Source organism: Emys orbicularis, chromosome 12 (genome assembly GCF_028017835.1).
Source record: "Emys orbicularis isolate rEmyOrb1 chromosome 12, rEmyOrb1.hap1, whole genome shotgun sequence".
Taxonomy (NCBI): Eukaryota; Metazoa; Chordata; order Testudines; family Emydidae; genus Emys; species Emys orbicularis.
In genome coordinates this window covers 15,870,216-15,896,109 of record NC_088694.1, presented here as the reverse complement: position 1 = coordinate 15,896,109, position 25,894 = coordinate 15,870,216, and the positions used below count along the sequence as shown (strand labels likewise).

The 25,894-nt window shown below is 41.4% G+C and overlaps 1 protein-coding gene across 1 annotated transcript in view; it reads left to right on the top strand.

Annotated features, from left to right (window-relative positions):
• BCAS4 (breast carcinoma amplified sequence 4) overlaps positions 1-20,341 on the top strand; it is a 60,793-nt gene extending 40,452 nt beyond the window's left edge. The window contains exon 5 of the mRNA XM_065415003.1: positions 20,201-20,341. Coding sequence (XP_065271075.1) covers positions 20,201-20,305 — 105 coding nt within the window. The 3' untranslated portion in view covers positions 20,306-20,341. The remainder of the gene's footprint in view (positions 1-20,200) is intronic.
• The last annotated feature ends 5,553 nt before the right edge of the window (positions 20,342-25,894 follow it).

Below are 25,894 nucleotides of genomic sequence, written 5' to 3'. Positions count from 1 at the left end.
CCCACCCCCCATACTGGCAAAGGGGTTCAGAAAACTCTGCCAGTCTAAAAATTAGGAAGAGGGCAATAAGGAGGGGACTAATATAAGATGACTTCTCTCAAGATCATAAACATCTGGAATCCACCAACAGTGAGGGTGATTGAAATGATGGAAACACTAAATGAGTTCAAGAGACACCTAAATTTTATTTGTGGAGAAGAAAGGTTATTGAGTGATCTGGTGTAGAAATAGGAAGCCTCTTCTACTTCCAAAAATGTCTTTGCATTCTAGCAATTGTAGTGTGAATAACATTCAGAAATTGTCCTCTTCTCTTTTTAGTCATTAGCATAGGCTGGCTTTTGCTTCCTTATTTTGGTGAGTACTATTTTGTTTTGTTTGCAAGATGTTATTTTGATGAACTTTTCCAGAAGTTCAGAGTAAGATCACAGATAAATGACATTTTATCAACATCTCATTTTGTGGTGGATAATATTTGAAATGATCATGTTTATGGAACACCATATAAATTAAGTTACTTTGCAGTCATATGGAGACCTGTAGGGTCCTGAGGACTGGTAATGGGATATAGAGTTTTTCAGCCATAGGTCACGGGTTCAAATTCCCTGCAGTGACTTTGTCACTACTGTCACAGTTTCAAGATAATGGCACCTGTATTTCCTCCTCCTTGGTCCCTTGAGGGCACCCACTTAAAGGTTTCTGGCTCCCAGCCATCACCTCTGCTGAGTGGAGATCCCCATCTCATGCCTTTGTGACTGGGGGTTTTAAGGCTTTACAGCTTCCTGATCTATACTGTGATATCCCCAGCAAGCCAGTCTGCCTAAAAGGTCAGTGCCTGTGCTTTGCTCTCTCACCAAAAGCTATGACCAGCGTATTGCCAGCAGTTACAATTTACCACACAGCTCTTTCTAAGCAAGCACATTTTTTCTGACAGTATAAAGCATTAACACAGAGAAGGCATATAAAAACAAAAGAACCTACATGCATGCTAAAAAGCTTACCACCGGTTTCCCTCAACTCCAACAGTCTTTCAAACCCCACAGTTGGGTTTCCCTTGTGGTTGCAAGCCCATATCAGTCTTTTAGATCAGGAACCAGAATGAAGGCCCCGAGTCAGTTTAAGCTTGGGCTAGTTATCCCCAAATCCCTTCTCCATCTGTTGGTCTCCGGAGAATCTGTTCTGAACCAGAACATACAAGCCTCCCCAGGAAGTGTTACCTCTCTGGAAGTGCTATAACCTGAGTGATTTGCCTTAATCATTCCCTTTTATTTTCAGAGTGCATATAATCCCAGCCCACAATGATACATAAACCATTCATACTCTTAATACAATATGGTCTCCCATAGATTTTGCAGGAATCTGCCCTGTCTGTCACAATTACCAAGCAGGGGAGTGTGTGGGACGTATGACATATCAGCTGTTCCATGGCGTGCAGGAGGCGCTGGGAGGGAAGGGGAGGAGCAGGCACGGGGTGTGTTTGGGGGAGGGGGTGGAACTGGGCAGGAAGAGGCGGGGTGGAGTGGGGGTGAGAAGAGGCGGGGCAGGGGTGGGGCGCGGCTGGGGCAGAGCGGGGGGGTTGAGCACCCCCGGGGCCCCAGAGGAAGCCCCCTGGTGTGGGAGCCAGGGTTGGTGTCCAGTGGTCATTCGGTGATTTGCATGAAAGGAGCTTGGTGGGTCATAATCCAACTTCCAGTGGATGAGCATCCACATCACAGAAACCACCACCATATATTGTGCTAGTTGTCCTCCTCGTTGGCAGCCAGTTACAGCAGAGAGGCATGTTTTAGAGGTGGTCTCTTCAGGTCAGGGTTATGGCCCATTGATAAGGGGAAGTTTACCCTGCTGCTGCCCATAATGCACCTGGCCTGTTGATAGAAAACTTCAGATTCCGGAACTGTCAGTCCAGAACTTTTATGAGCCACTCTTTAATATACACAGATTGTAGAAGGAATCAGAGTGTTTCGAAGGATTTTGTTGCTGGTAAGACATTATGAGAATCTCTCCTTGTGGCAGTTAACTTTAGGAATGTTTACTCCTTGATGAGCTCTGCATCTGATCTATCATTTTTCTATAGCGCCCATCACTCTGGCACCTAACTGCCTAAGTGTTTTAGAGGGAGATCAGCCTTGCAGAGTATTGACGATACTACACTCCATTCAGGTTTTGAAGTCCACGTAAAGTATGTTAAGCGTCAAAGGACATTTTTTGTTGAGATTAAAACCAGATTCATTCTTACCCTAATACTTTCCATGTCCTTGCCCACGCTACAGAGAGCAAGCACCTTGATGTATCATAGGGATAAGAAGTTTGACTGATATATTTCCTTAAAAAACAGAAAAGTTTCCCATTGTAGGAGTTGAAAAATTATTTAAAGTCTCCAGGCACCCAGAGAGGAGGAATGTTGTGTCTGCTGGAATCTGCTCTTGGCTGGGGATTATGGCCATTTTCTGTGGTCTGCAAGCAGTTCTGCCTATGATGTAATGTTGTTGCAGGAAAGGTGTTTGCTCTGCTTCAGCCTGTAGGAGTCGTAATGCCTAGCAATTCTCTCCCCCGCCTCCGACGCGCGCACATACACACACTCTGTCTCTCCCAGAAAGTTGCCCTTCCCCCACCCCTTTTCACAGTGCTGATCTCCCTGAGGCAAATTTCTTGCTGTCTGGAGTATCAAGCATGCACGGGTGCTTTCCTTTTTCTTTCTCCTTTTTTGAATTCTCCTGTGTAGTTATTATAAAGCAGCAATAGCTGAAAAGACAGTTTCACCCTGGTTCTTTTCTCCAGTTGTGTGTGTGTGTGTCTGCGTGTGTGTGTAAAATAAATAAATAGATGAGAGGCCAAGTTTGGGTTTTTTTAAGTGCCTTTCCTCAACATTCATCATTTTTTCTTGTGGTAAAGATACAACATAAGCAGATGGCAAATATTAACACACAATATAGTGCCTGCTAGAAGTGATTTAACAATGCTCTAGGTTTCTGTGCCTTTCAGTTAGTTAAGTCATGTTTACAAGTTAATGAATTTGTTCCACTTGAAATATTTGATGGTATGTACTGAGGTTCAGCGGTAAAGGGATCCTTTAGGAGTAATCGAGGAACGTTGTGTGTTTCTAGGCACTGTGGTTATGGGTGACCTATTTTTTTTCTTTGATCAATTTTAGCATTTTCCCTATGGTGCTGAAAAGAGGATCAGAATGAGCAGTATTATTAGGTAATAGTACACGGCTTTTCTTTAACTTCAGTGATGCTGCTATGAACCTGGAAGTGATACCATGCATCATTGCAACCCCATCCTATGCTATAGAGTTTGCTCTTGTATTTGTATTGGATGTCCATAAGCCTTAGGCGAGGATTTGAAGAACAAATGCAATTTTGGGTAGCAAATTGGGCAACATACTGTGTTTTTGAGTAGCCTGTTTTCTTGTTTTGGAACTATGAATGCAAAATATTAAATAGGATGTCTCATATAAGTTAGCTTGCATTTTGCAGCAAAGGTGCTTGGAAGGGCATGATATAACTCAATATATTCCAGACCCCGTGTAAGGTTTCTTGCTAACATGCTACCTGTTATGTACTTAGCACAAAAATCTAAGCCTTCTTCTGCAGTTGTACTCACGTTGGGAAACAAAAAAATCTGTTTATATCTATCAGAGGGGTAGCCGTGTTAGTCTGAATCTGTAAAAAGCAACAGAGGGTCCTGTGGCACCTTTAAGACTAACAGAAGTATTGGGAGCATAAGCTTTCTTGGGTAAGAACCTCACTTCTTCAGCTGCAAGACGTCTGAAGAAGTGAGGTTCTTACCCACGAAAGCTTATGCTCCCAATACTTCTGTTAGTCTTAAAGGTGCCACAGGACCCTCTGTTGCTGTTTATATCTAGAAGCTGAGGGTCTTGTATTATAGAAAGAGGACTGGTTGCAAGCTATGGTGCAAACCTTGTGCGATTAATATTTTACTGGAATTCTCCAGTCATGCAGTAACCATGTAAATGTGTTTGCACTTGGAATATGTAATGTAGGTGTAATTGTGTCAGTCCCAGGATATTAGAGAGACCTGAAGAAGAGTTCTGTGTGGCTCGAAAGCTTGTGTCTCTCACCCACATTAGTTGGTCCAGTAAAAGATATTACCTCACCCACCTTGTCTCTACTTGGAATATGCAGTCTATCAAAACTCCTGAAGCTGCAATCGCAGACAGTCCTCCTAAACAGTACGTTGACTGGCAACCTGTAAGCCTCACTGCAATTAAAGAGTTAATGCCATTCACTATTATTTGACCACTTGGGACCAAAAAAAAAGTTTTTAAAAGGATTTAATTGATGGCTCTGGCACAAGCCCTTCCTATGGTAGGATTCTCAAAGTGTAGGTTTGTCTTTTCGTAGGGCTTTTTTTAAAAAATGCATTGCTTGGTTTAATAATACCTTTATTCAATAAGAAGTGAAAATGCACAGAATCTGTTTCCCATTTGAAGAGGTACAGTACCTAGCTCAGGGGTTCTCAAACTGGGGGTCGGGACCCCGCAGGAGGTCACAAGGTTATTACATGGGGGGTCGTGAGCTATCAACCTCCACTCCAAACCCCGCTTTGCCTCCAGCATTTATAATGGTGTTAAATATATAAACAAGTGTTTTTAATTCATAAGGGGGGGGGTCGCACTCAGAGGCTTGCTATGTGAAAGGGGTCACCAGTAAAAAAGTTTGAGAACCACTGATAGCTCATCATTGACTTTACACAGGATGCCATACCAGGCAAAGCTAAGTTGCTTAAGATGTGCCTGTGTATATCTTTCATAACTTAAATTTGACAACGATTTAACATATCCTTAAGTAAGGCTTCCCTCAGCAGAAACAAACAGTGAATAATTAAGCAATAAGGCAGGCCAGTGTGAGTGCATTTCTGCATGACAATAGTAAGCTTGCATGGCGTTAGGGTTTGAGGTCAAATGACTTTAACTACCTGAGAAGCGCTATAATTAATCTGCAATATGTTTCCTGGAGTGTCACGGATACTCTTATTACCTGGAATTTATATGCAGAAATTAGACTAGTTAACCCGTATTTTACCAGGCATTATGGATGTCTTATATCATTGGGAGCCAATCAGAAAGCTCTCTCTAGGGCAGAGTTTTAAAAGCCATTTCATAATATATTTATATTCAGTGCATATACACTTTTTTTTGGTAACATTCATTTTGCCGCAGAGTCCAAGTGTCAATGTGGTTTGAAAATGCATGAAAAATAATTTATTCGCTCTTGGTTTTTAATTCAATTGTGCCCCTAAATGCTCTAGGAAGCACAGCTGGTACACTTGGGGAAAAAAGTTATTGTGTAGTGATTGTATTTCTGCAATAGCAGTATTGCTGCAAGCTCATCTTTGGGGGTGGTTAATCCCTCTTCGCCACATTGCTTCTGTTCAGATGCCCCCTAACCTGCAAATATTTCTAAAGTGGCTTCTGAAACAGTCTGGTTTGCCAACAACAAAAATACCAAGATAGTCTCCAGAAAAAAAGAGAGAGAGCGTGTGTGTGTGTATTTGTGTGTGCGCACACGCCTCTAGCCAATAGAAATAAAGGATTCTTCCTGGCCTGCCTGGAAAATTCTAGTCCTTTCTCTCTGGTTTAGCTGATTGCAGTTGCTGTGTCTCTGGCAGTTGCTGTTACACAGCGTTTCAGTGTAGTTTACCCAGTAGAGCTCAGCCTGCAGGAGTCGCCGCGATTACTGCAGCTTCTCGTCTAGCTGCCCATCCCCCAACCATACTGCAGTGCCAGTTCCATGGTGTGTGTGTGTGTGTTTTCTTTCACATAGGCACACACAGACTATTTTTATCCTTCATTAGCAGGCAGAACTTTGCCATATTGAACAGGAACTTTCAGGCCCTATTCACTAATATTGAATGTTCCAAAAAAGTCTAGTTAACACCTCCCTAATCACCAGGTTTTGTGTAACTCTTCCATTGCCAGAGTGCACCTTCCATCCTGTAAGCATATGGGTTTGTTTGGGGTTTTTTGACCACAGTAATTTTCAGGCCACATTAATGACCCTTTGATATCAATTTTTATCAGACAAGACCTATATTTCTTTTTGTAGCAATGTCTCTGTGATGGGACCACCCATCTCATTGCAGCTGGGCAGGCATGAGTACCTAAGCACTGCATCTAGGCCTCTGCTCCACACTTAACAGGCCACGTTCCCAAATGGATGGGATATGGGGGCCTGGCTGGAGGATGAGTGGTAAGAACTGGCTTCATTAGCCTGTTACTATTGACAACAGCTACCTCTAAAGTGCTCCCTGCCAGAGGAAGGGTGTGGAGGAGGGTTTTCATCTTTATGCCAGCTGATTCCAGCAGGGCCAGAGATCCAGGTGCTCAAAACCTGCCACATCTCCCCTCATGCTACCATGGGACAGGCCACAGCCACTGACTTGAAGTTTACACTTGTGCCAAATCTCAGCTCACTTTACTTCCTGCCATGTCGTACCAGAAGCTTGTACGCAGTTTACTGTCTGCTCTTGCCTTGGGTGTCTCTCTCTCTCTCTCTCACTGCTATCCCAGAACCTCCCTCCCATTGACCATCAGTGTTCAGAGTATTATTGGACTTTTCCCAGGCTGAATCTTATTTTTCTCATTTTGACCTATCATTTCTGATCAGTGTGGGGGCTTAATCCTGCAAGGAACATGAGTGCCCCCAACCCCCATTGCCTTTGGTGGGAATTGAGTGGATTGCTCTGCACTGTGCCCTATGCCCCTTTATATTATTTCTTAGCCAATGTTGTTTTTTGGCAACCTATCCCAGTTTAGTATAATTATTATTATGTTTGGAACCCTGAACATCATCAGAAATTCACATGAAAACCAAAAATGTTCCTAAGAAACCCTGATTTTTTTACAAAGTTCTGGCATGTCCCTAGGACCGGAATCAAATCCTGGTACAATCTGTAAACACTTTTTTTTTATAGTATGTTTTTTAACTAGTTTTTAAGTTGTACTACACACACGTGGTCTTGTGCTGTAGCATGCCTTAATATAACATTACTAAAAATAAACTCTGTACACTTCCCCTTTTCTTAGTTTATCAAGAGAAAAATTTGGTTATATATAAGTATGACATAATTTACTCATCTGTCCGAATACTGTATATCTTCTTAAATATACCAGAATACTAGTTTTGGGGTGTTTGCAAGGGGCATCTATTTTACTTTTACACATACACATATTCTGCACAGATGGCCGCTAGAAAATGCAGATGGTAAATTAACACAATCCATATTTTATACTAAAGCCTTTTCCAAAGTGTCCCCATTTTACAGATGGCAAACTTGAGGCACAGAGAAGTGAAGGGTCTTGCTCAAGGTCATAAAGTGAATCACTGGCAGAGTCAGAACTAGAACCCAGGAGTCCTGTCTTGTTGTGCTGTGCCTGTCCACTGGGCCACTTACTTATTAGGGAGCTGATCCAACTCCCATTAGTCAATGTGAGTCTGTCCTGAGTAATGCTGCTTCATATTTCAAATGGGTTTTATTATTTTGTTTAGCTTTTGATTGTGACACTGCTGCAGAAAGACCTATAATGGGGGGCAAATTATTTCATGTCTGCCTGTTGTATGGGGTGCTTACATATTCCTGTGAATCATCTTGTTCTGGCCACAATTAGAGACCAGGATACTGGACTACAGCGACCTTAGGTCTGATCCAGTCTGGCAGTTCCTATGTTCACAAAGCAGAGTGAACACCTTACAGCTTGAATGCTTTCAGAAGTTTGGATCGTCTTATTTTTTGTGAAGTAGAGGGATGGTACGTGGAAAACATCCCTGGGGAAGGTTTTTTCAAGCATAATTGTAATCTATAGCTCACTTTTATGCTACTTTTATACATAGTCTCAAAGCATTTAATAAAAGAGGGTCAGCATCATTGTCTGTATTTTACAGATGGGGAAACAGAGGCACAGGAAAGTGACTTGTCCACATTCACACAGTAATTCAGTGGCAGAGCTATGAGTAGAACCCAGATCGCCTGAATGTGGGAAGCAAAGGAAGCTTATACATTGTATAGAGCAGGTGGCCTTCTAGAGAGATTACAAGGGGCAGAGTAATGTACAGCTTTGAAAGTGAAGCTATACTAGATTCTATTCCTTGGGCTCAAAGTCCAAATGCTCAATCGTTTGGCTTCCTTGCTCCCACTAAAGGATAAATGAGGTTGTCTGTTCCTTGTCTCATTATATCTGTGTGGGCATGTGGTCCTAAGTGAGCATGTAAGCCAGGTGTTGTCTTCTGCATAGCTCTTCAGGCAGATGGGCCTTCTGCTTCTTTCAAATGCAAAGCTGTGGGTCTGTAACTCAAACAAGGTTATCAGCAAAATTGCCCTGACGTAATAAACGTTGCTTTGCTTTTAATCTCCCACGTCTTGAATATATGTATAAAAAAGTGTGCTCGGTTGGTGCAAATTATAGACTTCAATGGAGGTAAGAGGTAAGGGTGCGTAGTCTCTGGTCACAGTTCTGCAAACCCACCCTTGAAATGTTCATTTTGCCAAAATCAAAAATGCAAGCACAACCCCATTTTATCTCACAATCCAGGGACAGTCTGAATTGACAGGTGCTCATCCTTGAATTTCTGTGGCTGCAAATATTAGACAAAGCCACCTGTTGTCACGCCTCTTTTCAAACCTCTTGGCTCTTTTCAAACCATTACATTCAAGCTTATTATCCTTACCAGGCACATCTCTGTTCCTGCCTATACCTCAGCGCTTAGACCTTCCTTCATGCATTAACTTATGCCATGCTCCTGCTGAAACATCTCTTCATTCCTCATTGTGGTCTTTGCAGTTTGCCCCATAGCTGTGATAGTGTCTGTTTCCTCATTCAGAGCTTTGAATTCACTTTTCCTGCTGTGCCTGTTAACCTATAATTTTCCTCTGAAACTCGATTTCACTACAGAAATTTAAGAAGCCACCTACGATGTCACCAGATATATTCCCTTTTTTTGTCTTCGCCCTGCAAGGGCTGTATCCCCTTCCTTTTATTTGCCTTTGTGCTTTCTGTGTTGTTCTTTCATTATTTCCTCAGTCTTAATTGTAAGTGTCAGGTGGTAGGGAACCTCCTCTTTACATTTACCTGCAAAGTGCTGTGTGTGCGTGTAGCACCATAAAAAAATAATTTGAAAGAGGCGTGGGTTCTGATTTTAATCTTGGCTCTGCCACTGACTTGCTTGTGTCTGGAACAAACCACTTAACCCTTTTGCCTCAGTTTCCTCAGCTGTGAAATGGGGGCTGTAGTACTTACCTACTTGCAGAGGTGGTGTTGGGATCAATCTTCAAAGTGCTTTGCGGATATTAACTCATGTCCCTGGTTAAATCCCTTTTGTGCAGCTCCAGAAGCACAAAGGGGAGTAAAGTTGCCTTAATCAGGCAGCTGAGGATTCTCCCCCATATGCTAGGAGACATTCTGAGCCATGTCTTCAGGAGAGGTGGGAGCTGTAGCCTTCCACCCAGAAGCCCTATGATGCCACTAGCCTCTAGCATGGAGAAAGGTACTGGGCATAGTTGAGGAGCCAGCTCCGTAACTGTGACATGAAAATTAGTCAGAGCAAACTTAAGGAGAAGTGTTTCTAGACATGGTGCTGCTGCATTTAGGACCCCTTTGTACACTTCTCAAAGGAGCCATATTAACTGAACTCCTTGGTATACACTCGCAGTTTGTCTGATGAAAGATGGTAGGTCTCAAAGCTTTAGAAGGGCTGCAGACAAGACTCTCATGATTCCATTTGTGGTATAGATTTTTTTTTTTTTTTTTTTTTTTTTTTTAAGTGTGAGACTGTCCCAGGGAGGTTGCAGAATCTTGGTATTGGTGTGTTTGATGTTGAGAATAATGTGTTCTGGGTAGAGGGGACAGATGAGAGAAAAATCAAATTATTTCAGGCAGGGTGAAAGATCATGAGAATTCCTGTTATCCAGAACTTGTCAGTGATGAAGTGTGTATGAGACACCATGGAAATCTGGACAACAGAAATATTCCCCTAGTTTAAAAAAAAATAATAATTATCCGGTGTGTTGAAGACAAATTTAGATGTGTTGAAGATTCATACCATAGAGTCCTTGTTGCTTGATGAAGGCAATTGGACTGAATGTCTCTGGCCTGTAGTCAGGGGTGGCCATACTTACTGACCCTCTGAGCCACCTACGACAATCTTCAGAAGTTTGAGAGCCAGGGCACACCTGCTGGGGCTCAGGGCTTCAGCCCTGCGGGGAGGGTCTCAGGGCCCTCCTCCCCGCTAGGCAGAAGCAGAGGTGATGTGTATGTTTGGGGTCACATGCCCCACCCTTCCCCCCCCAATTTTTGCCAGGGTTTGCTGGCTCCCACTCTCAGGAGGCACCAGTCATCTCTGGCAGAAGCCCCTGGCCCCAGCACCCTACCGCAGGGCAGAAGCCCTGAGCTCCCCTCTCCCCAGTCTGGTAGGAGGAGAAAGGAGAGGGCGTTGGAGGCGCTGTAAGGGTACGTCTATACTTACCTCCGGGTTCAGTGGTAAGCAATCGATCTTCTAGGATCGATTTATCGCGTCTTGTCTAGATGCGATAAATCGATCCCGGAAGTGCTCGCCGTCGACACCGGTACTCCTGCTCCGCGAGAGGAGTACGCGGAGTCGACGGGGGAGCCTGCCTGTCGCGTGTGGACCCGCGGTAAGTACCTTGTAGTTCGAACTAAGATACTTCATATCTTAGTTCAAACTGGGGGTTAGTGTGGACCAGCCCTAAGACGCACTTTAAAGAGCCACATGTCACCTTTGAGCCACGGTTTGGCTACCCCGTGCTATAGCAAAGCCTATTGTCATCCAACCACTAGTCTAGTATTCAGTACGACAGCGACCAGAACCAGATGCTTCAGGGGAAGGTGCAAACAGCCCTATGGTGGATAATTAAAAAATCTCTCTCCATAAGGAAATTGTATTTCAGTGTTCTCTAGATGAAATATTTCAGTGGTTCTGAATTAAAAATGTTCAAAATTTTCATTGTGTGGGAAATTTAGAAATTTCAGTATTTCATTCCAATTCATAACAATTTTTAAAATTTTTTTAGCATTTCACATGGAACAGAAACTCCAGTCTTTGACCAGCTCTACTCAGAGCTGTACTTCATCAAATACATGTGAAAATGATCAAGTGCTGGGAATAATTAGCCCCACCAAATATCACTTACCGATCCCTCCTTAGTGCTGACCCTGTCCTCTTACCTGAATATCAGATTACTCTTTTTCCTAAGTGGGTCACCTCCAGTCCCTCATGTCCTTGGAGTTCAGACCTCTGTAGTGCACATGTCTCTCTGGAACAGAGTTTCTGAACCTCTTTGTTTTCTTTGCCTGCTTGCAATAGTGCTGATACTCCCATGAAGGCTTTGAAGGCTTCTCTTAGTGTAATAGGCAGGAGCAAAACTGTCAGTGGGGGCTGAGGGGAAGGTGCATTAGTGCTAGTTCAGGTGGGTGGAAAAGTAAATGGATTCAGGAGCTCTGGGAACATGAGCAGCGCTGCAGGCCAAGGCAACAGCAGGATCTAGTATGGATCTGCATTAGGGGCAAGATATTTTATTACTTCTTTTTTAGCTTTGAAATTGTTGTGTGGGACAGGAACTTTATCTGAGGGATAATTGACCCAATATAGTTCCTGTTAATACATCTGAGATGAGGCACAAAATCCTGAAATTGGCTAGGCTCACAGGGAACCTACTTTGCAGGAATCCAGATCTGGGGTGATGATTGATTGGTTCAGAGAAAGAAAACTGTTTGGTGGCTGCAAGACTTTGGTTTAAGTTTCACTTGTGTACCGGGAAACTCCATTTCCAATGGGGAGGAGGTTACATGCTTCATTCCCTGTATGAAGTATGTTCTTCCTCCCTCTTTGCTCGGGGCCTACCTGTTCTTTCAGTGTTTGGAAGTAGTTCACCATTATGTGACACGGATAAATAGCTATACTGCGAGTTACTTATGAAAACAAATAGTTTGGAATTGGACAGGAAGGCCTTATAATAACAGCAGTAAATGCAGAACCCTGGTCTGTGCCTGGGGACAGAGTGGGTTATTGGGTCATTCCGATGAAGTGGGTTTTAGCCCACGAAAGCTTATGCCCAAATAAATTTGTTAGTCTCTGAGATGCCACAAGTACTCCTCGTTCTTTAGGCTGGCTTAAGTTTACTATGTGCAGTGTGGCTTTGGAACATGCACACGCTTCTCCCCCCTCCCTATTTGATGAAAAGTAAAATCTGAGTGATTGTGGATTAAGCTGCCCAGAGGGGATAGTTTCCTGAGCAGAACACACAACCTACAAGTGCTCAGCTTGTGACTGAGTTATGCTGTTCTAGTGCTGAGTTGCAGTTGTCAAGAATACTACTACTGTATTCACATCTGTGGGTCACACTCATGTTGCTTTCACGTTTCCTTTAGCTATCTAAGACAGTATTTGGGGTATATTTCTCAAGTAGAGGGCCCCAGTGCTTCAAAAACAAAGCCACAGAGCTCCTCTCCCTAGATAACTTGGCCTCCTGATAAGGTTTAACTTACTGAAGTCTCTAAAGCTGCCACCAGAGATTTTAATCCTTCAGGCATGATTCTACATGCCATTCCTTTGAATTTTCTTGTAAGTACAGAATGCTGCATGTGCTTCACTTTGCAAAAGGTCGTCTAAAATTCTAATGTTTTTGTTTCAAACCATAAATATCCCGTCTAGTTTATATGGGCCCATGTTTCCTGCTACAGAATGTTGAGTTCCCCTTAACTTTTTCATCTTTCACTTCCTCAGCTAATCACTGTTTATGGGATCTTTCCACTGAAAGGTGTAAGTTAATAAATAGTTCCCTAAATTGGGAGCAGGGTTGGGGAGTGGATCCCACTTCAAATCTGTCTACAGATGGCTCTAGTAGTTTCTCCACTTGCAGTGTTCCCCTTCAGGAATTCCAGAGCACCTCTGTCTCTCTCTGTTCTTTAAGTGTATCACACATGATGACTAGACTGCAGCTGGAGTCTGTGTGCATACTTTGTGCCTTTATTACTGTCGTGCTGAGTATTGTCTGAAGGGCTTTTAATGTATCTGAATAATGCTGCTAGCATTCCTAGACAGCTGTCACTGATCTGGTAAGCCACCTCCCTTGCCTTATAGTACTTTACATAGCCTTATATTTTCAGTTTTGAGATTTGGTGTGGAGGGATTTGTTTTGTTTTAAGTGCTCTCAGTGCTGGTGAAAGGTGTCAGACTGATGTCCGGAGAGGCTGAAATCCTCTGCCAACAATTCTCATACAGTACAGGCAGAAACAGTGCAAGCTACTGTCCTACCCTATGCCCTGTCTAAGGAAGCACTAATAGAAGTGACAAGGAGTTACTTATAAAGTGCTATAGGTGTGCACAGAACTGTAGAAGCCTTGGCTTGAGGACCTTATAGTCTAGATTAGACATAAACAGAGTTCATTCTTCTGGCTGATTTGGTCTTTGGCTAGCTGCTGATACTCACTGACAGGGCCAGCGCCACTTGTGGTATCTTTTGTGGCAATGGATGCCATCCCGCTGGGAATTGGACTGAAGGCTCCTAGTTTGAAAGACATCAAACAGCCATGGTACAGCAACATCCTCTGCGCTTTACTAATCTGCACCAGATGTGAACCAAGTGATCTAGGGCAAAAGGCTCCATATCCTGTTACTTGAACCTTTCCCTTTTGATTTCTCCTGTAGTTTTGGATATTCAGACTCTCCCAGTTTTTTTGTTTGTTTGTGTTTTTTCTCCCTGGCATGGAGCTATTGCTTTTCCTTTGGGTTTCACTGTAGCTTGAACACAGAAGAGCCATTTCATCCCTTGAGTGCATAACATGCATAGAATAGAGATTCCTCATATCCTGGCATCTCTGTTACCTCCATATCTTATTTGTACAGTTGTCCAAGAATCCTTTCCTGTGAACTGCTCCTCCTGAAGCACTGTCCTCTGGATAGTTATCTTTGTCTCAGTAGTTGGCATGGATTCCGCAGCTGCACCAGAAGATTCTGAACAGACTAGAGCAATCCTTTTTTAACATCATCTGAGAACTAGAGGGGAGCCTTGATTAAAGTTAATTGCAGGTAGATTTAAAACCGACAGAATCCTTTTGACAATTATTCACAGCACGATTACACAACATTAGTCAGCCAGAGGAATTAATTGTATCAGGAGGTCATAAGAAACATACATTAATAGGGATTAGGAGGGGATGGGATAACTTTGTAGTTGTAGTTTAGCATGGTAAGGGAAAGACAGGTATACAGATCTTATACTTCAAGGCATCAGTTGATCACTGCAGGGGTTAGGAAGGAATTCTTCTCTCACCCTAGTGTACAGCATTACATAACTAACCTGCTGCATCATAAATTCTTCTTCTTCTTCTTTCTTTTTAAGTATCTAGTATTGGCCAGTCAGATGCTGGATACTGAACTAAGTTGGCCAATGATCTGATCTGGTATGGCAAATCCTCTGTTCAGGCCCGTTGTCAGTTAAATAAATAAATAAATTAATGGAGATATCCTATCTCCTAGAACTGGAAGGGACCTTGAAAGGTCATCAAGTCCAGCCCCCTGCCTTCACTAGCAGGACCAAGTACTGATTTTTGCCCCAGATCCCTAAGTGGCCCCCTCAAGGATTGAACTCACAACCCTGGGTTTAGCAGGCCAATGCTCAAACCACTGAGCTATCCCTCCCCCCCCACTGAGCTATCCCTAACTTAAAATTTCATAACTTAAGTTTCATAACTTAAGTTTCACTGCTGACATTTATGGTAGTATTGTTTCTTTTAAGATGTTTTAAATCAGTGTTATCAACCACTGGCAGTGATTTCTCTGGAGTGAAGGGCAAATGATTTTACTTTGAAAAGCCAGAGTGTTTTCTGTCTCTCTTTATTTCTGATTTTATCCACGTTCTCTGTAAAACCACCAAAACTCTCAACTTTCCACTTGGACTGCATTCTTCATCTACTGCTTTCGCTTCTCTGCAGGGTTATTGCACCTTGTCACTGGCAACTGTTCCAAGAACTACGTGGCTTGCTGGTTTAGTATCCGCCTGGCCTTATTCAGAGCTGGGACTGATGACCATCTGCTTTTGCTGTCACCATTTATTTTTTCTACTACTACTACTACTTTTATATTTAATTTTTTGCAACTTTTTGCTGTGTTAAAGGTGCCTATCCCTCCTTCCCTCACAGGTCTGTATACACACAGGCACTCTAAAACAACATGATCATTGATGTGAGTGGCTTACTGGTCCAGGCCTATTCCTATAACCACCCTCCTCCAGCCTGTGTAGATTAGCGGCTTCGAGGGCAGTTCAGAGAATGTGCTGCCACTTATCCCAGATGTGCAAACCAAGGGAGTGTCAGCAGAACTGCCCCAACTCATTTCATCTGCAGGGTGAAGAGGAGGGAGGGGCATCTTAGGAAGCCAGTACCTAAGCCATAGAGGGCTTTATAAATCAATACACCACCTCGAATTGCCTCAAGAAGCAGACAGAGAGTAAGGATACTCTGGGGAATTATGTAGTAAGTTCCCCATACTCCAAAACAAGCACACAGCTTCCTTCGGAGAGCTACCGCAATTAACTGTAAGTAAATAGATTAATCAAGAGCATGCTAGTTGTGTTATGATCTCATCTAACCAACAGTCTATATCCTTGAAATACTTTGAATTGAGGGCCTGACTTTGTGAGTTGCTGAGGGCACTCAGTCCCATGGAGGATAGTTTCTTAATTTCCCTTTTGGTGTATCTACACTGCACCCTAAAGCCACCTCTGAATCAGATTAGTGCCCAAGCTGCCCTTTCATCCACACACAGACACCAGTTTGATTCAGGTTAGTAAGCATCCAGGACTGGGGCTCACGGGGCTGTAAAATTGCAGTGTAGATGTTTGAGCCTGGGCTCCCTCCCCCCTCTTGCCTACAGTGCAATTTTATAGCCCCAGGAGACCCCCGTAGGGGGGTGGGTCAGAGCCCCAGTCCCTCTGTGACTTGGGTCCAAGCCCTGTCATTTTGCAATGTGAATGCAGCTCAAGCTGTAGACCCGACTCACAAGACCTCTGTAGTGCAGCATGGACATGTTAGCATGGTTGAGACACGTGGGTTCAGCAATTGTAAATCCAGGTTTACAATGGATGCTCAAGCACGGGCTTGGAAACACTGAGTCCACAAGCCTTTGTTTCACAGACCTGGGTTTACAACGCATTATAGACATACCCTGAGAGACCTTGGTTCTCGGGGTGGGGTTAAGGTCTTCACTGTGGCAGAGAAGCAAGTGTGGTCTCTTGAGTGTTACCTTGCAGAATGGGTAGCTCAGCTTATTCTTATGTTGTTTGAATTGTTACTTTTTCAGCCTGACAGTTTCTTCTCTACTTGGGCATTTTCTGCAATGTTACTACCTCTGTTTGCAATTCCTTTCTGTTAACTTTCCCTCACACCTCTCTCTGTTTTCTGCTGCTGAGCATAAGTTAGGGTGCTCTCCAAAAAGATTATGAGAATAGGGGACTCCAGGTAGGTTTAACTTTGGCAGTTTGTACACTTGATTAGTTCTAGGGTAAGATTTTTAAAACCTAAGACCCATTGGCTTTCAAAGAGATTTAGGCTCCCAAGGGCCAGATTTTTCAGGGTATTTAGGCACCCAACTCCCATTGAATTCTCAGAGTTAAATACTTTGAAAAAATGGATGCAAGTGCTTAAGATACTCCGGAGAATGGGACTTCAGCATCTAAATTGCTTTGGTGCTTTTGAAAAATTTATCCCTGGTCAATTTTGTCTTCTTGAGCTGGTCAGAATGTGAATGTAAATCTGTTTAACAAAATTTTTAAAAAGCACTTACACCCATGAGGTCAGATGGCTATGGCATCATGTTAGACTCTGAGCTCTTTAGGGCAGGGACTGTCTATTATTGGGGTCTGCACTGTCCCTAGCACTATGGGCCCAACCTGGTTGTAGCCTTTAGGTGTAACTGCAGTAGAAACGTTGTGATGTCATTTATCTGTGACTCACCACATAACTGGTGATTGTAAAGTAGACTCTAGCTGATTTTTCCCAGTTACAGACTAAATGCATCTTTCTCCCACCCCTGCGCCTTTCTGGTGCTAATGATCTCACTACCCCTTCCCTCGCTTTAGCCTCTCATCAAGGCATCTCCCTTGCCCCACACTGAATCCTAATCCTCATAATACTGCGTTGTCCATAAAACTCTTCTAAACTCCAGCTTTCCTTTCTGTGCAGTCTCCTAAACTGTTCAAGCCCTCAACATCTCCTGTCCTGAGTACTGCAGCTTCCCCTCTGACCTTCACCATCCCCATTGCTTTCCTTTGGTCTATCCAAACTGCAGTTACTAAGGTGATATTCCTTGCCCAATTCCTCTAACCACACCCATATGTGCCTTTTTTCCTCTGGATCCCTGTTTTCTACTGAATCAAGTTCAAGCTTCTCATCCTCACTGTCAGGGCTCCTCATTTCTCTGATATCCTTGGCCAAAAAAGAGAACTCTTATGAAAAGTGTCAGGGAATCTTTAGCATTTATAAGGGCTCAGTCAAAAGGCAACCACATGCAGTAATTCCTAATTTTATCTACTTCTTAAGCACTAGGAGCTGAACCTGCCCTGCTAGGATGCTAAATTTTGCACATCTGAATTTAGACCATTGAGCTAATCCCCTCAGCATCTAGTAGAAGAGGGGTGCACAACTGGTTGAAAAACAGCATTCAGAATAGTTATCAATGGTTCACAGTCAAGCTGGAAGAGCAGATTGAGTGGGGACCCGCAGGGATCTGTCCTGGGTCTGGTTCTATTCTATATCGTCAAATGTTTTCGATAATGGCATAGACTTAAAAAGTTTGGGATAATACCAAGCTGAAAGGGGTTGCAAGCACTTTGGAGGACAGGATTACAATTCAAAATGATCTTGACAAACTGGAGAAATGGTCTAAAAATAAATAGAATGAAATTCAATAAAGACAAATGCAAAATACTACACTTAGGAATGAAGTAACTTTTCCACTTGCTACAGCACTGTGTCCCGTTCTGGACACCACACTTTAGGAAAGATGTGGACGAACTGGAGAAAGTGTAGAGAAGATCAACAAAAATGATTAAAGGTCTAGAAACCATGAACTGCAAGGAAAGATGGGAAAAAACTGGGTTTATTAATCTGGCAAAGAGAAGACAGAGGGGGGACCTAAGTCTTCAAATATGTAAGAGACTGTTATAAACAGGAGGCTGATAAACTGTTCTCCTTATCCACTGAGGACCGGACAAGAAGTAATGGGCTTAAATTTTAGTAAGGGAGATTTATGTTACAATTAAGTTTTTCCTAATGTCTAAGGATAGTTAAGCACTGAAACAAATTACCTAAGGAGGTTGTGAAATCTCCATCACTGGAGGTTTTTAAGAACAGGTTAGACAAACAACTCTCAGGGATGGTCTAGATCAGTGATACTCAGACCTTAGTGCTCAACATTACCCAAAAGAGCCAAAGTAGTGTGAATTCATTGTTTCATTTACTATAGTACTATATATATCTATGTATCTATCTCACAGCAAGATGACAGACCAAGTATTATTTTTATCAACTACAATTGGTTAATAACATAGTAAAACCATCCTGATTGGTTGGTAACTTAGATTGGTAAATAATTAAATCATACATTGTTTTAATGTGTGCTGCAAAGAGCTGCAGGAGACACATTAAAGAGGCACCTGCGGCTGATGAACCTCCATCTAAGTTTCACTGGTCTAGATACTATTTAGTCCTGCCTCAGTGCAGGCGACTGGACTAGATGATCTATCAAGGTCCCTTCCAGTCCTACATTTCCATGATTCTAAATATGCAGTATTGAAAAAATGTTAACAGCAGGCTTTTAGTTGCAGGCACAAGACCTTAACGTGTAAAGAGAGAAAGTGGTCTAGATTGAAGTAGGATTACTAGAGAGAGAACAACCCCCAGGAGTGAATAGTTACAAGACCAGACCTATGAGGAAGCCTGCTGGGTGAGTGATGGGTTGGGTTGATACTTCAATTTGGTAGTAGATAAGGAACATGCAATGGAGGTGATATGGTGAAGCTGTCAGTTTTTTGGAGCCCTGGAAGTTAGTCTGGATTGCAAGAAAGGGCAAGGGAGGGAATTTGAATAGTCAAGATAATTTCCACAGGTCGCTACTGCTGCACATTAGTTCCAGATGCTTTTGACTATTTTTGAATGGCCTGTTTGGTGGAATAATGAAAATACAAATCACTGCAAGAGAATAGCTTTGAATGAAGGAGCAAATTCACTAAAAATGGCAATTTGGGGAAGTTAGGAACTCTGCATGCACATTTTAAGACCAGGAGACTCTATGTGAAATAAATTGCATTAATGGCACATTAACTCCTAACAATGAGACATGAAGGCTAGGAAATTTGACCAAAAACTGCACGGACAATGATTTGCCCAAAACACAAGAAAAAGAATAAAGTCTCCAAGTCTTTTAAGAGCTTTCTAATGCTGGGCATCAGTGTCCACCATGATCTGGAATGGAATGTGAACTGAGAATTCCTAGCGGCAGAGCCTAAAGGTTCTTAAAGGTTTGAGAACAAAAGTGTTGGGATTCAAAGAGTTCTGGTGGGGAAATGTGGTGATAGAAAATGACCTGTACCCTAGTGGTAGCCTGATGCATTTTCTGTTTCAGTACCAATACAAACAAGAGAAGATGTGGGAATCAAATTCAGATGTGGTTTAATAGAGGAGAGCTGCACTGCAAGACCGCAGCATGGTCACGGCTGACTGGGGCTCACGGGGCTGTAAAATTGCAGTGTAGATGTTCGAGCCTGGGCTCTCTCCCCCCCTCTTGCCTACAGTGCAATTTTATAGCCCCATGAGCCCCAGTCAGCTGACCGGTGCTCTGAGACTCAGTGCTAAGTATTTACCACCACCTAGACAGACCCAAGATGTACAACTTCACTGGGAGCTGCACCAGCTCAGGCCACACCTTCTCATTCTTCCCTGATAGAGGGACAAACACTCCGGGAAACCATTTAAGTTTTAGTCTTTCCCCAGGCATTGTGTGGGGGAGGGGGAAATGTTCTCCCAGTGTTTGGTACATAATATACACTGAGGTATGTGTAAGATAATGTTGACAAATTGCAACATCCCACATATGCCCAGTTAAACATATTACCAATTAAATTCTTTTCAACAGTAAAGTTAATTTTTCTCCCATTTTTTTCATTTCAGAAGCATACTCCATCAGCACAGCATACATATGACCTGCCTAAACTCTACAGAACTGAAGATTATTTTCCTAGGAACTATGTAGGTACAAAGTATCAAAGCCACTAGTAGCTGACTTCATCTTATAAGCAGCTTTTTAGGGAAATGTTGCTTGAAGTTTTTTCATGTCTGACTTTTGTTTTTGATTCATGTTTTGTCCTAATAAAAACTTGAGAATTCTGCTAAAAGGTAAATGTATAGCAGTGATGGGGAAGGAGTGGCCTATGGGTTTATTATATATGCAGTTAGCTCCCTTATTTTAAGGGGAGCCTAAATAGTATGCATAGGGAAGAAATGTAAATATAGTTCAGAATAGATTTGTTCACAATGGTTTTAAGTATGGAGCTGTTTTATGCTATTGCTGGGAAAAAAATATAAAAACTCATTTTGTTTACGGTGACATTTTAGAAACCAGTTTGTTTACATATTTGATCAGAAGGTTGCAGATTGCTGTATGTATAGCATATTAAAAGTATTTCATGTTGTGTGATTTTCCTCCCACATTTGATATGTTACATTATAGATATTAACCACAGTCTTTTGGTGATATTTCATACCAAAAGCCTCCCACTGTTTTGAATTTACAAGATAAATCTTGAACCTCTCAAATCAATGTGATACAATTTTGGAAATTCAGTAAGTTACACATGGCTGACTTTCACAGAAACTTGGATCAGCTTCAAAAGCGGTTGTATAATGTAACTTGAATTGTGTAAATAAATTTCTGCAAAGCTACTATGGACCCTTTGATGTGAAGTTTTATATTGAAGCTTCTACTTAGCCAGGGCCGAAAGTTTGCCATCTTTCTTCTTTCCCCCAACATAAGTCTACAGAAACAAAATATAAGCAGTTGGCTAGGAAGAGTATTTGTGACTGGTGTATACTTGAAGAGGTGGTCAGAAATTTAGGCTAGCCAGGTATATGGAAAGTTTCACAGTTGCAGAAATGGGGGAGGACAGGGAATGTATCAAATCAGATGTCACTTCTGAATTGCAAGTTATTTGTTTCTTCACATGTACTGCACCTTACAATGAAAAAGTTGCTATACCCAATTCCTGTATCAGATCTAGTATTTGAACACAACTAATACTAAAGATGGAGGGTAGAATAAAAGTCCATATTTACATACACCTTACACTGTAAGTGAAACTACACGCACCTGAACAACTATCAACGCCTCTGCTTTTGGTGGGAGTAGGAATTTAAGTCACCTCACTACTCCATATTGGTTAGTGGAACTAGTGAGGAGATGTTTCAGAGTAGCAGCCGTGTTAGTCTGTATCTGCAAAAAGAACAGGAGTACTTGTGGCACCTTAGAGACTAACAAATTTATTTGAGCATAAGCTTTCCTGGGCTACAGCCCACTTCATCAGATGTTACAGTACTGCAGCACATATCCAAAAGGACTAAGTGTCATGCAATCAAAGTCGATGCCTCTGTAAGCCTGTTGTAGAGGATGTATCAAGTTCCTATACTGGTACTACCAAGAAGCAGAGTATCATATTTGTAATAGGGCTGTCAAGCAATTTAAAAAATTAATCAATTAATCAGGCTGTTAAATAATAGAATACCATTTATTTAAATATCTTTGAATGTTTTCTACATTTTGATATATATTATTTCAATTATAACAATACAAAGTGTACAGTGCTCACTTTATATTTTTTAATTCACCTAATACAAGTACTGTAGTGCATCTCTCATGAAAGTTGAACTTACAATTGTAGAATTATGTACAAAAAATAAAACAATGTAAAACTTTACAGCCTATAAGTCCACTCAGTGCTGCTACTTGTTCAGCCATTTGCTCAGATAAACAAGTTTGTTTACATTTGCAGGAGATAATGCGGACCGCTTCTTGTTTACAATGTCACCTGAAAGTGAGAACATGCTGATGGTTCTGCTTGATAACAATCCAAAGCGATGCGGACTGACGCATGTTCATTTTCATCATCTGAGTCAGATGCCACCAGCAGAAGGTTGATTTTCTTTTTTGGTGGTTCGGGTTCTGTAGTTTCTGCATTGGAATGTTTAACAAATTTAATTAACGCATTATTTTTTTACCGAGCTTCATCAGCATAGAAGCATGTCCTTTGGAATGGTGGCCAAAGCATGAAGGGGCATATGAATGTTTAGTAGATCGGGTACATAAATACCTTGCAATGCTGGCTATAAAAGTGCCATGCAAATGCCTGTTCTCACTTTCAGGTGACATTGTAAATAAGAAGCGGGCAACATTATCTCCTGTAAATGTAAACAAACTTGATTGGCTGAACAAGAAGTAGGACTGAGTGGGCTTGGAGGCACTAACTTTTTTAATTGTTTTGTTTTTGAGTGCAGTTATGTAACAAAAAAATTCTACATTTGTAAGTTGCACATTCACCATAGAGATTGAACTACAGTACTTGTATGAAGTGAACTAAAAAATACCATTTGTTATTTTTACAGTGCAAGTACTTGTAATCAAAATAAGATAAAGTGAGCACTGTACACTTTCTATTGTGTTAATTGAAATTAATATATTTGAACATGTAGAAAATATTTAATAAATTTGAATTGATATTCTATTGCTTAATAGTGTGATTAAGTGCGATTAATCAACAGCCCTAATTAACAAGACTGATGTTTGGATAAAAACTGTCAAAAGCAATGTTCAGTACACCCAAAAGCCAATCTCTCTACTGTAATTTTTTTAAAATTGAGATATCAGCTTTGATCTAATAGTTATTTGAAATATTAGCATTATAAAATGCATATTGTAGCCTTTGACATACCTCAATGTTGAAACACTGGTCTGGTTAGGGTATGAAAACATCTGGGCCAAAAAAATTCATGTTACCCTAAACCTATTAAATCTGATGACAAGGAGTAGTGTTTTAGATGCTTGCTACAAGAGGATGTTCAGATACCTATGCTCTGTTTCAAAGATGAGTTAGAGGGTCAAACAATTTAATTCACAATTAGAGTATTATAGTTACACACTAATTGTAAGAGCTAAATCCTACCATCCATAACGTACAAATTTGTGTTCCAAATGCCAATCATAGCTGTATTTACGGCTGTAATGGCAAAAGCCTGACTTGAAACAGGCCAAACTCTAGCAATCAGGTATCTTATTTTATAGGCCATGGTAGGTAATACCTTTTGTAGCGAGAAGACAGAAGAAGTCCAAGTGTTCACAGAGTTTTCCCTTTTCATTTTAGCGCACACTTTTTAGTAAGATGATGTTGGCAGGTCATAAAGACCTCTTTCAGGAAAAGTCCTGTCACCTAGCATAAGGGCTTTGGATTAAGCCAAATTGCACAAAGGCACTCTTAGTGGGGAGTAAGTGGTCTGTCCCCACAGGGAGCTGGTAGAGAATAGTTATTGTACTTTAAATTCACACCCTAGTTTATTCTGTACTAAAAGACAAGCCCAAAATCTCAAGTCATTATTTCTCAACTACCCACCCTGTAGTGCCCCGTCAAGTAATGGCTTAATATTAAGGCTGTTCTAGTCCTATTTTCATCAGGCCAAATCCTTGTCTCCTACCCTCCAATCAAGGGCAAGCTTTCCACTAATACAATGGGACTAAGATTTGGTCCTTTAAAGGAAAACATTCCATTTACCAAAACAACAAGGTGTCCGGTGGCACCTTAAAGACTAACAGATTTATTTGGGCATAAGCTTTTGTGGGTAAAAAACCTCACTTCTTCAGATGCACCTGAAGAAGTGAGGTTTTTTACCCACGAAAGCTTATGCCCAAATAAATCTGTTAGTCTTTGAGGTGCCACCGGACACCTTGTTGTTTTTGTGGATACAGACTAACAAGGCTACTCCCGATATTCAATTTACCAAACATCTTTTAGTAGTTTCAAGTACTGCATGTGCCTTTAAGTTTGATTATTTTCTTTTTAAATAGAGTGGCACTCTCCTAGTGCTCTTTTTGTAAAAAAAACACAAAAAAACAACAACAAAAACTACTATGCCCCTGCAGCTGTATGAACTGGGAAAACAGTCACCATTTATCCTGTCCAGTTAGCACTTTAGTCTGTTTAAGCCATCAAGTGTACACTAAATAAACGAGAGATTTCTCTCTAATCTTTGTTAGAAGATTTGGGTGTTAAACAACAGTAGGTAAAATATTATTTAAAATTTATAACAACTTTCCAATGACCTTTGTAATGTGCTGCACTTTGAACAAGAGTGGGGCTCTAGAATACTTCCATTCCCAAAGTTCAACTTTCTGCAATTGCAAATGACAGTTTTGCTTTAGCCATGAGTAGAATGCTACCCCACTATATACACCACCAGCAAGTCAGTACAGTTTGTAGCATGAACAAACAAATATTGGGGTTAATGGGTGGGTGTTATGGTACATCACATTGCTAGGAAGCTATTATGCATACTATAGCAATTCCTCTCAGAAAATTAATCTAGCACAAATGAAATCTTAAATCTCCAAATATGCACCTATAACCTCACTGGTCTTTGATTAAGTGAAAAGCCAAGAATCACAATGAATGTGAGCATTAAATCTTGTCTAAGCTTTCAGTGGTATCAATAGCCTGTTAAAGAAGTTAAACTGCAGTTCATATATTTCTGAAACAGCATATAAAAGTGTTCAGTTTGCACATGTGAAACTAGAGAGATACTTAAAGTTTAATGCACAACACTCAAAGGAAAAAAAATGTACTAAGACTGGCAAATGTGCCATGAATGGAAGTGTAGCCCACACTTCTTTGCTGGAAAGGAATGGTTCAGTTACGGCCAACAAGCTTTCATCCAAACCCCACTCCAGGGAGAGGGAGTTAAAAACTAACATTTTATAGCACCTCTTCAATGCATTTTTAATGTGGGCTCAATGTAGATCAGTGCCCCATATAGGGATCTTCAAAAAATGAGGTATTACACACATCCATGAACACAAGTGGAATATTAAAACAGGACCATACAAATTGCTAGTGGCCCCAAAATCACTGGCTTTTATTTCATTACTAATTATTCAACCACAAAAAGGACAAGTACTGGTCAAAAGTAAACTTAGGAGTTGTACCTGCTCTTACTAGATTCCAAGTTATGCAGCCTTGTATCAGACATCTTCTGTTTGCAGTCATTAGCACAGACATTTCTTAAATTGCATCTAAACAGTGAATTGTTTTACGGGAAAAATAAACTTAACCTGTTTAAGAATCAAAACTAACGATGCTTAGGTTGACCCTTTGGACAAATGTCTTAGTAATCTTTCTGAACCCCTCTGGTGGGTATAAAGCTAGGGCAGATTCATGCACAGATTGAGGTGGTACTAAGATAGTCATGGAGCTCTCTCTTCCCCCTTTCTTCCTGGGATCCCAGTAGGCAGAGTTCACTTTCAAGTGTCAACCTCCCAACATGCCTGCTCTACAAGCAAAGCTGTAATGTTAGTAAGTAACATTCTGCCACACTGTGACAGCATTTTTATATATATATATATATATATAAACTATATATATATAGTTTGCTAGCTAGAGTAGAATTAACTTAAGTCCATTCTGAACATTCCTCTCTAATATTAATTTTATTGGTCCATTTCCTCCTGCCTCTAGATTTCTCAAAGATGAGTAAAACCTTGTAAAGAACAAACAAATCTTGAGATCAGCTTCAACTGTCTCCTAATGTCTAAAGTAGCCTTCAGGTTTC